The sequence below is a fragment of the Seriola aureovittata genome, chromosome 14 (assembly GCF_021018895.1).
Source record: "Seriola aureovittata isolate HTS-2021-v1 ecotype China chromosome 14, ASM2101889v1, whole genome shotgun sequence".
Taxonomy (NCBI): domain Eukaryota; kingdom Metazoa; phylum Chordata; class Actinopteri; order Carangiformes; family Carangidae; genus Seriola; species Seriola aureovittata.
In genome coordinates, this window is record NC_079377.1 from 1,974,592 (window position 1) to 1,987,118 (window position 12,527).

The 12,527-nt window shown below is 41.3% G+C and overlaps 1 protein-coding gene across 1 annotated transcript; it reads right to left on the bottom strand.

The window, feature by feature from the left end:
• Positions 1-798: 798 nt before the first annotated feature.
• Positions 799-11,959, bottom strand: polr1c (RNA polymerase I and III subunit C). Its single transcript, XM_056396401.1, has 9 exons — positions 11,862-11,959; positions 7,399-7,470; positions 6,575-6,682; positions 5,089-5,221; positions 4,406-4,537; positions 4,102-4,254; positions 3,565-3,714; positions 2,522-2,638; positions 799-1,269 (listed from the first exon to the last, which is right to left on the bottom strand). Exons 1-9 carry the CDS (start codon positions 11,931-11,933, stop codon positions 1,151-1,153), a joined length of 1,056 nt encoding a protein of 351 aa, XP_056252376.1. The 5' UTR covers positions 11,934-11,959; the 3' UTR covers positions 799-1,150.
• Positions 11,960-12,527: the final 568 nt, after the last annotated feature.

Consider the following 12,527-nt stretch of genomic DNA (forward strand, 5'->3'; position numbering starts at 1 on the left):
AATGAGATCATTATGAGATAATAATTTCATTAATTCAGAAAAACAGGATTTCTTTTAGAGAAAGATTAAAAAAAAAAAAAAAAAAAATCCTGCTCCATTTTTCAGTTAAGGAAATGATTATCTCAAAATTCTGCTTATTATCTCAGAATTCTGAGATAATAGAATAGAATAGAATCTCAGAATTCTGAGATAATAAGGCAATATGGAGGCAATTAATCTTTCTTTATTTCGAAACCTTCGAACATGAACAGATCAGACATTTGATTGTTTTGGTCTTTTCTTCTGCCTCATCTTTATCTAACGTCGCCATCGTCTCAGGTCGACAGGTTCACACATGACTGACAGTGGAGGAGTTGGCTGTGATTGGTTTTTCTCCTGTGATGATCAGTGTATGGTCTATCACATTTTAAAAATAAAATAAAATTCATTCACTGACTAAAAGCTCTGCTTCAAAGTAAGAGTAAGAGTCAAAAGTACAATATTTGTCTTTAAGTGTAGGAGTAAAAGTCAGGAGTTTCCAAAAAATAATACTCAAAGTAGATTCTCAAAAAATATACTCAAGTAAATGTACTTTGTAACTGTCCACCCCTGAGCGGCAGATAAATGGCATAAAATATGAAATGAGAAGAAAATACACCTATGGAGTATTATGACAAATGACAGTGATGTATTAGCGATGCTTTAATTTATGAACAGATGCTGGCAGCCAGAGAGCTGAGGTCACATTGATATAGATGAATCAGGTCTGTATGAACTCATGACACTGAAGAAACATGTACTATATATAGACTACACTCATCCTGTAATAACATCTCTTTTATTTGTTTTGTTTTATTATTTTATCACAGATCCATACAGAAAATTGTACAGTATGTCTGGACATTATTGGGGATGTTTTATCTAATTCAACATGCTGATTTAAGGAAAACCAGGCTCCTCAATAAATCAAGAGTGGTATAAAAACTAGAGACAGCAGTATATACATACTTACAAGCAAATCTACCAACCATCAAAACATCTGCCCTCTGAAAACACAGTATCGTTTTTATCAATACAGCTGAGTTAGAACAGAGCCATTCCACTGAGAGCATCACAAATCCAAGCTCACGTCAGCTGTAACATATTTCGACATCAGATCTTAGTTGTCATGTCACTCCATGTCAGGAGAGTCCAGTTCACTGAGAAACCTCTGACATTTGGCCATGAGGACTTTGATGGCCTCTGTGACCAGGACATCCGGAGCGAGGATGCCAGTTGACTCCACAGTAACTGTGTAAGGAAAGAGATCCACAGTATAAGACATTTCTATTTCAGCACAAGACAGATTTAAAAAAAAAAAAAAAAAAAAAAGGAGCAATGTAAAGAGTCACATGGAAACATTAATATTGATTTCCTGAGTGTTTAAGTTGCTGGGAGGGAGATTGTGTTACCTTCAGACAGAACCAGAGAAGCTGTTGCCTCTGTCTCCAGTCTTAATGCTCAGGCTACGTCCACACTGCTACGGTTTAGTTTTAAAACATCACTTTTGCTACTTTTACACCTGCGGTTCACACGACTCTGGGGTTTGTGAGCGCCAAAACTGAGACTTTTGGAAACTCTGCTGGACCTGTTTTAAGGGTTGCATTGTAGTCTGGACAGACAGAAACAGAGACGTTTGGAGACAATGACATAGACACTCACAGCCACGTCTTCTCTTCCTCGACTACCAGTGGTGAATACAACATGATAATTAATTACGAGTGTTACTGACCTTGTTGTCTTTGCTAGCAGCTGTTGTTCAGGTACATTCTCTCTTTTTATGCTACGACTGTCTTTGCTGTTCTTCGTTCAGAGTATTTTCTGGAACTAACCAATTGCAGAGTGGACAATTTGCTTCCTGTTTACACCGGTTCGCATCTGCCCAGTGTACATGAATGGTCATGTGATATTTGTTTTCAGGTGTGTTGGTATGGATGGAGATCGTTTTCATTTTAAAACAGTGTTTTAAAACAGCACTTTCCTTTGGCACTACATTTTCTCAACTGCTGAACTACCGTATTCCTACGCGCAAGCGCACCCATGGAGCGCACTGTATTGAAGATACTAGAATTTTGTAGATGTAGTGCCAAAGTACAGTGCTGTTGTCACGTGAAGATAAACTGCTGAAAATATTCTACATGAATCATACATTTAAACAGATAATGGATTGTTTCGTTGGGTGTCTTTTAAAAGTGTCTAAAACACGTTTTTTTCTCATGGTCCCGTGCACAGCAACACATCACTCTGCTACTGTACCGTGTTTCCTGCTGCCTCTACCAACTGGCAGCCCGTGATCTGAATCTACTGCAGGTAACACACTGACTATGTGTGACTACCTCACACAACCCCACATCTATCAGCCATCCCTTTAATGTTACACTGTTGCACATTTCACTCTTGGCTTCTCAGAATATCAGACTGTTCCTTTAAAGTGAGCCCTGAGCCCGCAGTCTGAGCGCTGTCTTTAAAGCAGCATGCACATGAACAATGTGTATGAACGTACAAATGAAATGGTCTCGCACTCTGCCGAGTTTCACCACGTTCTTCAGGTCATCATGTCGGAGGACTTCCCTGCTGCAGGTATCCAGGCGACTGTTCACAACTTTGGCGACCTTTTCCCCTGAGGTGGACGACACAAAGACACAGATGATGACATTTACACAGACTCACTGCAGACTCATCCAAGTCTGTAAAGGACCGGTGTGTAGGATCTGGTGACAACTAGCAGTAAGGCTTCAGTCTGCAACCAAGTAAATACCCCTCCTCTCACCCGTAGGACTTGCTCCCTATGTAGATATGAAAGGCTTCCTCTAAGCTAATTAAAACTCAATGATTCTTAGTTTCGGGTGATTATACACTAATGAAAACATAATCATGAATATTGTATTGCATTTCTGCCAATAGATCCTTCTGAATCCTGATAATTATCGTTTAACTTCTCTTCCAGTCCAGTTCCTGGGCACAGCTGGACTGTAGAAAACAGACAGAAATCTACGTCACATAAACGATGAAATGGTGAGAATGTTTTATTGTAACAGTTTTTTCTTTATTTCCCATGACAATGAACCATTCCTATCTATCTATCACAAGTGCTAATGGCAGCAAATCAACAGTCTCCATGGAAACAGTAGAATATTACTGCTATAACATCTCTTTCACTACTGTAAATTCCTCGACTTTTTTCCTTAACTAAGGAAACCTTTTAAGAGATTCTGTGCAACACCCTTAACCCCCTCAGCTAAGGGGAAATTAAAGCTGAAGTGTCATTCTTAAGCAGAAAACCTAAGGTGTTTTGGGCCACAGACTTTTCTTAAAGGTTTGAAGACGGCGTTGTTTACATCCACGTTTACTAGTAAGCAGTCTTCTTCTTTTCTGTTTTATTGTTTAAGATCATTGGAATGATACGAGTACTGTGTCACCCACATGCATGTGTGCACGAGACAAACAAATCCACTCATAGACAAACAGATCCTCAGCTGACACAAACATTCTGCCGTGTACACAGTACACAGGGTTTACAGATGAGTCAGGTGACTTCTTTCTTACCATCAACATCTTCCAGGTCGATAACTCCTCGTGAGAAGCAGCGTTTTAAGCGCTCTGCCTTCTCTCCCTCCACTGGCTCCAGGAGCGTGATCTCCGGCAGGAGGCGGTAACTGGCCGTGGCCACTGGAGAGAACTTTGCGTGGTCCTTCCCTGAACACACAACAGGGAGCACACTTCAGCGTCAGGCAGCAGAAAATACTGATACTATGCATATGGTGGTACATATGAGAGTGTGTAGACTGATAACAGGTCATGTTGTATGTGAGCTGAGTCGAAGCATGCAGCCTGTCAAAGTGTAGGCTTTTCTATTGAGATGAGTTTCACATTTTATATTTTAACTAAACATTAAGGTTAAAATACTTTGTCACTGATGTATTCCATTATTCCATATTTTAGATGAACGCTCTGGAAGAAACCACAGGCTCCCATGATTCTGTCGTCACATATTCAGATCTCAGGCCAGGAATGTAAATGTTAATAAAAATGCATTTGTTCCATTCCTATATCTGCTCTTCTACACTGAGCTCTAACACTCACCCAGTCCTTTGACACAGTGCATAATAATGTCCAGCTCCTGCCCCGGTCGCAGCTGAGCGATGAGGATGTCGTCATGTACGGGTCCAATGCTGGAGTCTGCAAACACGTCTGCTTGGTTCCCGATGGGCACCCACTTTATGTCCCTGGAATAAACTGAGGTGAGACAGACAATCACATTAATGTCTGACCTTCTTATATCAGTGCCTTGATGTGATGCATTATCTTCGATTCACTCATTTGTTTGTGTTTCCTGGTCACACCTGCTGCTTGTACGTCTATATCCGCAATCCTCCATGAAACCTACCCATGTGGTTCAGATACAGCTCTCGTGGGTCAGAGGAGTCTTTGCTGGCTCTGGGGTTCCTACTGCATTTAATCTTCAGCTGCAGCTGAATTGTGTCTATTTCTGAACCTTCTTCCTCTGTAGACTCCTCACCTGGAATAAACAAAGCATAACAGAGCATGTTCAACTCGCTCTCCATATATACACACACATATACATACATTTGGATTATTTGCAGTACTTAGAAAAGTAATGGAAGACATACCATGTACTAAAATATGACATACAGGGGTGGTGAAACGATCAGCTAATCAAATAAACTTTCATGCATATCATAGCAATATCGGTTAACCTCGTCAATTACCAAAGTCTCCAGTAATTGGAGCAATTGGCTGGTGGAAATATTTCATTGTGTCAGACACATATGAAATCAGTATTTCACATCTTATGCTGTTCAGATCATCCTCAGGTTGGAGCTACAGCTCATCAACATGAATTAGATTGACAATAAAGTGGGTTTGAGGTATTATTAACTTTATTTATATGCTAATGTTAAACCTAATTAGATTCCACGAAGCAGTAAAAGGGATTTGTATTTTATAAGCAGATTTCATATTGGATGATTATTTAACAAAATGCTACCCAACAACAAACCCACTCATATGACTTTTAGTGATGGCAGATCTGTGGTCAGCTTGTCTTACCAGTGTTCCTGTACTCAAACAGGCGGGGGTCAGCTTTGATGGGGATGAGGCCTAATCTGTGGGCCAGCACTTCATCCTGGACGATGGACGTGTTGTTATAGATAAACACCTTCTCTATAGCCATGGTTGGCACCTGTGAGCAAAAACAATGCAAAGCTTTCACAATATATTTAAAAATCTAAAAACTTTCTTTAAGAAACGCAGATGCACAAAATGTCAGTTTCTTCTTCACATTTAGCTTTATAGAAAAAAAACTAATTGGGTAGAAAAAGTGATGTGTCAAACCTTAACCAGGTGAAAAACCTCCAACATCTTATATCTACATTAGGCCTGCACCACATGAAGTAAATCTGCGATGTGCGATAACATTGTTCAATATTGCGATGACGATATGCCTTGCGATAAATAAACAATTACTGAAGTGTGCATATGCAGTTCCTGTGTCTTCCTCCACCATCATGCTAGCTAACATTACAGTCACGATGACCCTTGTGTCCAGGCTCCTTCTGACAAGTCACATGTTCCCTGAGTGTGAATGCAGGTTTTCTCAAAGTCTCTGGAGGCTCATGTTGAGTCTGCAGCAGTGAGACAGTGGAGGTTCTCTCATCAGGTGTAGCTATATAATCTTACATTCATCTCATCAATACAGTACAGCTTATCTGGCTCTTTATTGATACCCATATTTGTTGTTATTATTTTTTAAAAACAATAAAATTTTCAACAGGATTAGTATTTAAAAAATTTGTTCTAAAGCAGCAAAGCACACTTCGCTCGTGTAAAACAATGGATGGAGAAGTTGAAAATGTAGCTTTTTTATGACTGTAGTTGTTGTCAGCTCCAGTAAAAAGTTCACTTCTCACTAGTCTCCACTGTGTGTGTGTGTGTGTGTGTGTGTGTGTGTGTGTGTGTGTGTGTGTGTGTGTGTGTGTGTGTGTGTGTGTGTGTGTGTGTGTGTGTGTGTGTGTGTGTGTGTGTGTGTGTGTATGTGTGTGTGTGTGTGTGTGTGTGTGTGTGTGTGTATGTGTGTATGTGTGTGTGTGTGTGTGTGTGTGTGCGTCAGAGAGGCTGCAGCCCGACACCAAAACGCTGTAGAGAACATTAAGCAGTTTGTTTTCCGGTTCATGTGGTGCAGGTGCTGCAGCTTGACCGTGTGAATATATGCCGTGCGTGAATACAATTATTTTTTCAAATTCATCAAGTTTCTCTCAGTCTTGATGTCGTTACGTGTTTATTGCACATGTTCATGATGATGGTGAAAATATGATTTATCGGTCAGCACTACATCACGTAGTTATATGGATGACACACTAATCACACTATGGTGGGCCATAAACACATCGAGCCCCCCCCCCCCACATCCCAAGGCTCCTCTGGAGGAGAGAATAGATTATTGTTGCATGTGTTGTCCTGTCTCTCTCTTGTGTTCGTGTCCTCTGGAGCCACCAAGTGACACAGAGGACAAAACACGATTGAATGGGAATCCCACCTCAGCTAGTAAGATCCTTCTGAAGGCGTTGGCGATGGCTGCATCTATCCCCACCATGTCAAACTCCATGCTGCTCTCATCCAGATGCACCACGTCAATTCTGAAGTTCTGCAGACAGACAGATCTTCACTTAACAGGAGCGTTACCATCCAGCCAGCTCACATCAGTTTGATTCAGTGTTCACAGGTTCAAAACAAACTCCTGATACTTTTAACAAAGTTTGACTGCACATAAATAAAATTAGTAAATTCTGTATTTCTTTTTAAAATATGATACAATTCAGTTTGCACATTCTTCTCTTAGATACATGTGAATACGTTAGATATGCATATACATATCTTATACGTTAATTAAAAATGAAGAAAAAGAATAAAGTCTCCATCAGCCATCCTCCTCCCGTTTGTAAAGGTTTCTGTGCAAAATGCATAAAAGAACCTTAAGTTAATAAATAAGTTAGTTGGTATTATCTCCATAAAATACATTTCTGCAGAATAAATATTTCTTTTTAAGAATGTCCTCATGAAGATAGAGAATAAAGGTTTGAACTTGACATAAACAACATATTTGTTCACAAAACTCAATTTTCCACAGTAAAATGTGTGAATGCTGCTGCACATACAGAGAGAGCAGCAGGAAGGAGAGAGCCATGAGGGAGGTAAGAGAAACCCAAAAAACATCATTTAAATCAAATACATCAGTGCATGGGAGGCACTGTTCAGCAGAAGTCTGAGACAGTGTAAACTAATGTCAAACACTTGACTTACAGACAAATCCAACACACTTCACCAGCCGCCAATTTCAGGGATTAAATAACAAAAATGTACCTTTTGAAATTTTTCCAAATCCCAAGTGTCATCATAGCCAGGGTAGTTTCCAGGATAATCTGTTGTATAAACCTTGAAAAACAACAAATAATCAATCAATCAATCAATCAATCAATCAATCAATCAATCAATAATAAAAATAATTACAATACTTCATCCTCAATATTTACAACATGTGCATTTGTCAAAGGAGTTTTATCTATTAATGAAACAGTATAATGGCATAAAGTATAATGGCAGTTTAAACCTTGGTGGGTGACCATCACTCCACCCGACCAGTTCTCAAAGGTGCTGAAGTATCAATGAGTCCAAAGTAATTAGATCTTAGATCTCTGCAGTGTTTGCATTTTATTTTCTGAGCTTTGATCAGACCTTCAGAGGATTCATCGGTTTCATCTTAAATCTTGCTAAATATATAATATATTTGTATATTTTTTGCCGATTGATGTTTTTTATTCTACGTCGTTGTTTCATCTGACGAGGGAGAAAATAATACACAAAGAAAGAACTCCTGGCTTTACAGTTCACCAGATATGGAGTTAAACATCCCATACCGGCTGAGCTGAAGAAGCCGTACTGTGGATGCAGAGCCGGGGCTAAGCTAAAGGCTAGGAGACGGAGATATAAGCCTTTTCTACCATCGATCCTCATGGGAAATGTCAACTCCCTGGCTAACAAGTGTGATGAACGGGAGGCACTTGTGAAGAACCAGCGAGCATATCGTGAGTGTAGTCTCATGTGTTTCACAGAGACCTGGTTAACGACAACACTCTCGACCGTTGTGTGGATTTACCCGGCTTCATTGCAGAACGAGCGGACAGAGACGCCAGAGCAAGTGGGAAGAATAAAGATGGAGGTCTGGTTCTGCTTGTGAACAATAGATGGTTCAACCCCGGTCACATCACAGTGAAGGAGAAGATCTGCTGTCGGGATATTGAACTGCTGGCAGTTGGTCTTAGACCGTACTATGTACCGAGGGAGTTTTCACACATCCTCACCATTGTTGTTTACATTCAACCACGAGCAGAGCCTGCAGTCGCGTGTGACGTCATTCACACCCTGATGCATTCATTGCAATATCGGGGGATTTTAACCATGTCACTCTCGCCTCTCACCTGACTGGCTTCACTCAGTGTGTTGACTGTCCCACAAGGGAAAATAAGACACTTGATGTGTTGTATGCAAATGTCAAGGAGGCCTACACTGCTTCAGCTCTACCACCACTTGGCAGATCAGATCATAAACAGTTTTTTCTTCAGCATTCCTACAAGCCCTGTGTACTGAGGCAGGCTGCAACCACCTGCTCATTCATGACTGGACCCCGGAGGCCAGTGAGTCTGTAAAAGACTGTTTTGAGTGAACAGACTGGAATGTATTGTTGGAGTCACAGGAAAATTATAAAAGCAAGGACCCTGTCCTTGACAGAATGGTTGAATGTACCACGGACTACATTAACTTCTGTATGGACACTGTAATACCAGCAAGAACTGTACACTGCTTTCCAAACAACAAACCCTGGATCACCAGTAACATCTAGACCCTCCTCAAGCAGAAAAAGGAGGCCTTCAGGGATGGAGACAGGGAGAAGCTCAGGTGTTTGCAACATGAGCTGAAGAGGAGATTAAAGCAGGTGAAGGAGGACTAAGTAAAGAAAGTAGAGAGGAAGCTGCAGCACAACAACACCAGAGAGGTGTGGAAGGGGATGAGGACCATCACTGGCTGTAAAGAGAAGAACAGCCAGGCAACATCAGGTGATGTGGACAAGGCCAATGAGTTCAACCTCTTCTACAACAGGTGTGACACAGCCTCACCTGTTCTCTCTCTCACTGCTTCAGCTGCAGCTTCTCCTACAGCATCTCCTCCACAACCTGACACTGCAGCTGCAACTCCCTCCACACTGGGTCAAGCCTCCTGTTCTTTACAGCAGAGGAGGTGAGGGCGGAGCTCAAGAGGCTACGTCCTGGAAAGGCACCAGGCCTGGATGGTGTGTGTCCGAGGCTGTTAAAGAACTGTGCAGCCCAGCTGGCTGAGCCTCTCCAGAGGATCTTTAACTTAAACCTTCAAACAGGGAGGGTACCGGTCCTGTGGAAAACATCATGTCTTGTTCCGGTCCCTAAAGTAGGACGACCGGCTGAAATAAATGACTACAGTCCGGTGGCCCTCACATCACACATCATGAAGACCCTGGAGCGGCTGCTTCTCCACCTTCTGATGCCACAGGTTGAACATGCATTAGACCCCCTACAGTTCAGCTACAAAGAAGATATTGGAGTGGATGATGCCGTCCTTTACATGCTCCACCGGCCCATTCTTACTTGGATGAGCCAGGTAGTTACATGAGGATTATTTTTCTTTGATTTTTCAAGTGCATTTAACACCATCCAACCCCCCATCCTTAAAGACAAGCTGGAAGGGATGGGGGTGGATCCCTGCTTCACGTCCTGGATTGTGGATTACCTGACAAGACGACCACAGTACGTCAGGCTGGGTAACTGTGTCTCAGGGACAGTGATGAGCAGCACTGGGGCTCCACAGGGGACTGTTCTGGCTCCGTTCCTGTTCACTCTGTATACAGCCGACTTTAAATACAACTCTGAGTCCTGCCACATCCAGAAATACTCGGATGACACAGCTATTGTGGCGCGTATCAGGAACGGGCAGGAAGAGGAGTACAGGGATCTGACGATGGCCTTCAGTGAAAGGAGCGACAAGAACTGCCTCCTTCTCAACACCTCCAAGACCAAGTAGATGGTCATGGACTTTCGGAGGTCTAGGCCCACCCTTCAGCCAGTCAAAATTGGAGGGAAGGACACTGAGGTGATGCACACTCATAAATACCTAGGTGTGCACCTGGACAGTAAACTGGACTGGTCCCTGAACACAGATGCCATCTACCTAAAGGGGCAGAGCCGGTTCTTTTTCCTCAGGAAGCTCAGGTCCTTTGATGTCTGCAGTGAAATGCTGCACATGTTTTATCAGTCAGTGGTGGACAGTGTACTCTTTTATACTGCTGTCTGCTGGGACAAGCTGCTGGGTAAAATGGAGGCCATCTTTGACGATACCAACCATCCTCTCCACAACATTCTAGCAGGATAGAGGAGCAGCAGCAAACGTCTCATCTCACTGCGCTGCAGAAGTTCAGGAGATCCTTTGTTCCCACTGCCATCAGGCTATACAACACCTCAGCCGAAGGAGTGGACTAATCTAATTATTATTGTTTATTTATTATTAACTGTTTTTATTATTATTATTATTATTATTATTATTATTATTATCATCATCATCATCAACGATGAGCTAATAGACACATGAATTTCCCCTAGGGGATAAATAAAGTATCTATCTATCTAAAATGTGAACCTCATGCAGGAAGGACCAGTCAAGAGGCAGAGAGTTTGTAGACTATAGTCAGGATTCACAAAGAAACAGCTTGACATTTTAAAAAGTGTTTGTCCAGGCCTAAGGATGGTATAAATTGAAAAGGGCATACATGACGTCCATACTGGATCAACACAAAATAAAAGTAATTTACAATTGCAAACAAACTTAAATCACCTGAATCACTCTGAGAACCAACTTTGTTTTTTCATTCACATAAGACATTTATACAACAATTAGTTCCGACCAAGTAATTTGATGGGACGAGAGGCATTCCTTGAGTGCTGATATAGAGTATAACAGCACTGGGACTTTTAACTGCATGTATCACTCCACTTTACAGGTGTTCTATTAACGGTTAATTAGCGTGACATTAACGGTTGTTAACTATGTTAGATTGTAAAAAACGTGCCTGGATACTTCAGCGGACTCCTCCAGGTGTGCTCAAATGACATGACATCAGCGACCTCGACAAATTAGAGCAAAAATGAAGCTGGCCTGAGGTAACGTATAGACAGAGTAGCAAGCTAGTGCGCACACTGCAGTTCAGGAAGGTGTGTATGTTGCTTAGCAACAGTCCAGTTGCGGAACTTTTATGATGCCAAATAAATGATAACATAAACAAACAAATCATCTGATAGTAGTAGTAGGGGACAGTACAGTACAGTACAACTTGCTATTTGACCATAAACTGTTGCAGAAATCCCACAAACTGATGCAAAAAAACTGACAAGAATGCAGGAAATGAAGTGTGCAACTCTAGAAGTTTCCCCGGGGAGGACCACAGACCTCCCAATTTATGTGCCCCCATTCTCATGACAATGGATTTACTATCAGTGTATTTATCGCCTGGTATTCTATACGTCACAACTCGACTGTATCAGTCAGATACATGACGTCTTCATACAAAAACCTGACTATCTGCAGATAAAGTTAGCTCATGTCAAACACAGGTAACGTTACAGCTCGTGTCGGTACCACACGAGCTGACGTTCACGTGCAGGTCAGTGCAACAGCAGAGAGGAACTTGGAAGTCACAACTAGAGTAATATGCAATAAAAACCCAGTGTTAGACTCCTACTTACATTCTTCACACCAAATTCCCCAAGTATTACTCGATTCCGAATCTCATCCACGTTCTTCATGGTCGCAGCCATTTTGTCATGTAGACTGATTAGCTCCGCCCACACTTCCGCTCCAGTTCGTACTGCATCATCACAGTACGTACTGTGTTTATACTGTTCATCCTGCTTCATCAGTGTATTTACTGTCTTCACTGTAGCATACAAATGCCTTTGAATATATATATTTTCAATCAAATGTTTTATTGAGCCAAAGAAAGTTATACGCATAGTAGGCCTAAACCGGTGTACCAGTGCTCACTTTCATAGTTAGAAAGGATTATAAAATTATATTAATTTACATTCACAGCAACAAAACAGATGCTACAAAGGTATAAGGATTGTCCTTGGGAATTGAACATTATCTAAGAAACAATTGAAAAAGAAAGGAGACATGAAAAAACAATAATAACATGTTAAAAAGTAATTAAATAGTTCTACCTTCTCGATGTTTGAGATACACCAACATTAATAAGCAAAAGTTCTGGATTTAAAGGAGTTTTAATAATTTCTCAGATATTTTTGAAGATATCACACCAAAAAGGTGCAACTTTGGGGCACTATGAGAAAGACTTGACTCTGAGAAATGGCACTTATCACACACCGGTGATATTTTTGGATATATGTTGT

What these genes read in the sequence shown, in the direction of transcription:
- polr1c (XM_056396401.1), bottom strand. Translation starts at nt 11,933, where the DNA reads ATGGCTGCGACCATGAAGAACGTGGATGAGATTCGGAATCGAGTAATA. An exon ending in GGGAATTTGGTGTGAAGAAT is followed by an intron (nt 7,471 to 11,861) that starts GTAAGTAGGAGT and finishes TTGTTTTTCAAG; the next exon opens with GTTTATACAACAGATTATCC. An exon ending in GTTTGAGTACAGGAACACTG is followed by an intron (nt 4,538 to 5,088) that starts GTAAGACAAGCT and finishes TGTTTATTCCAG; the next exon opens with GTGAGGAGTCTACAGAGGAA.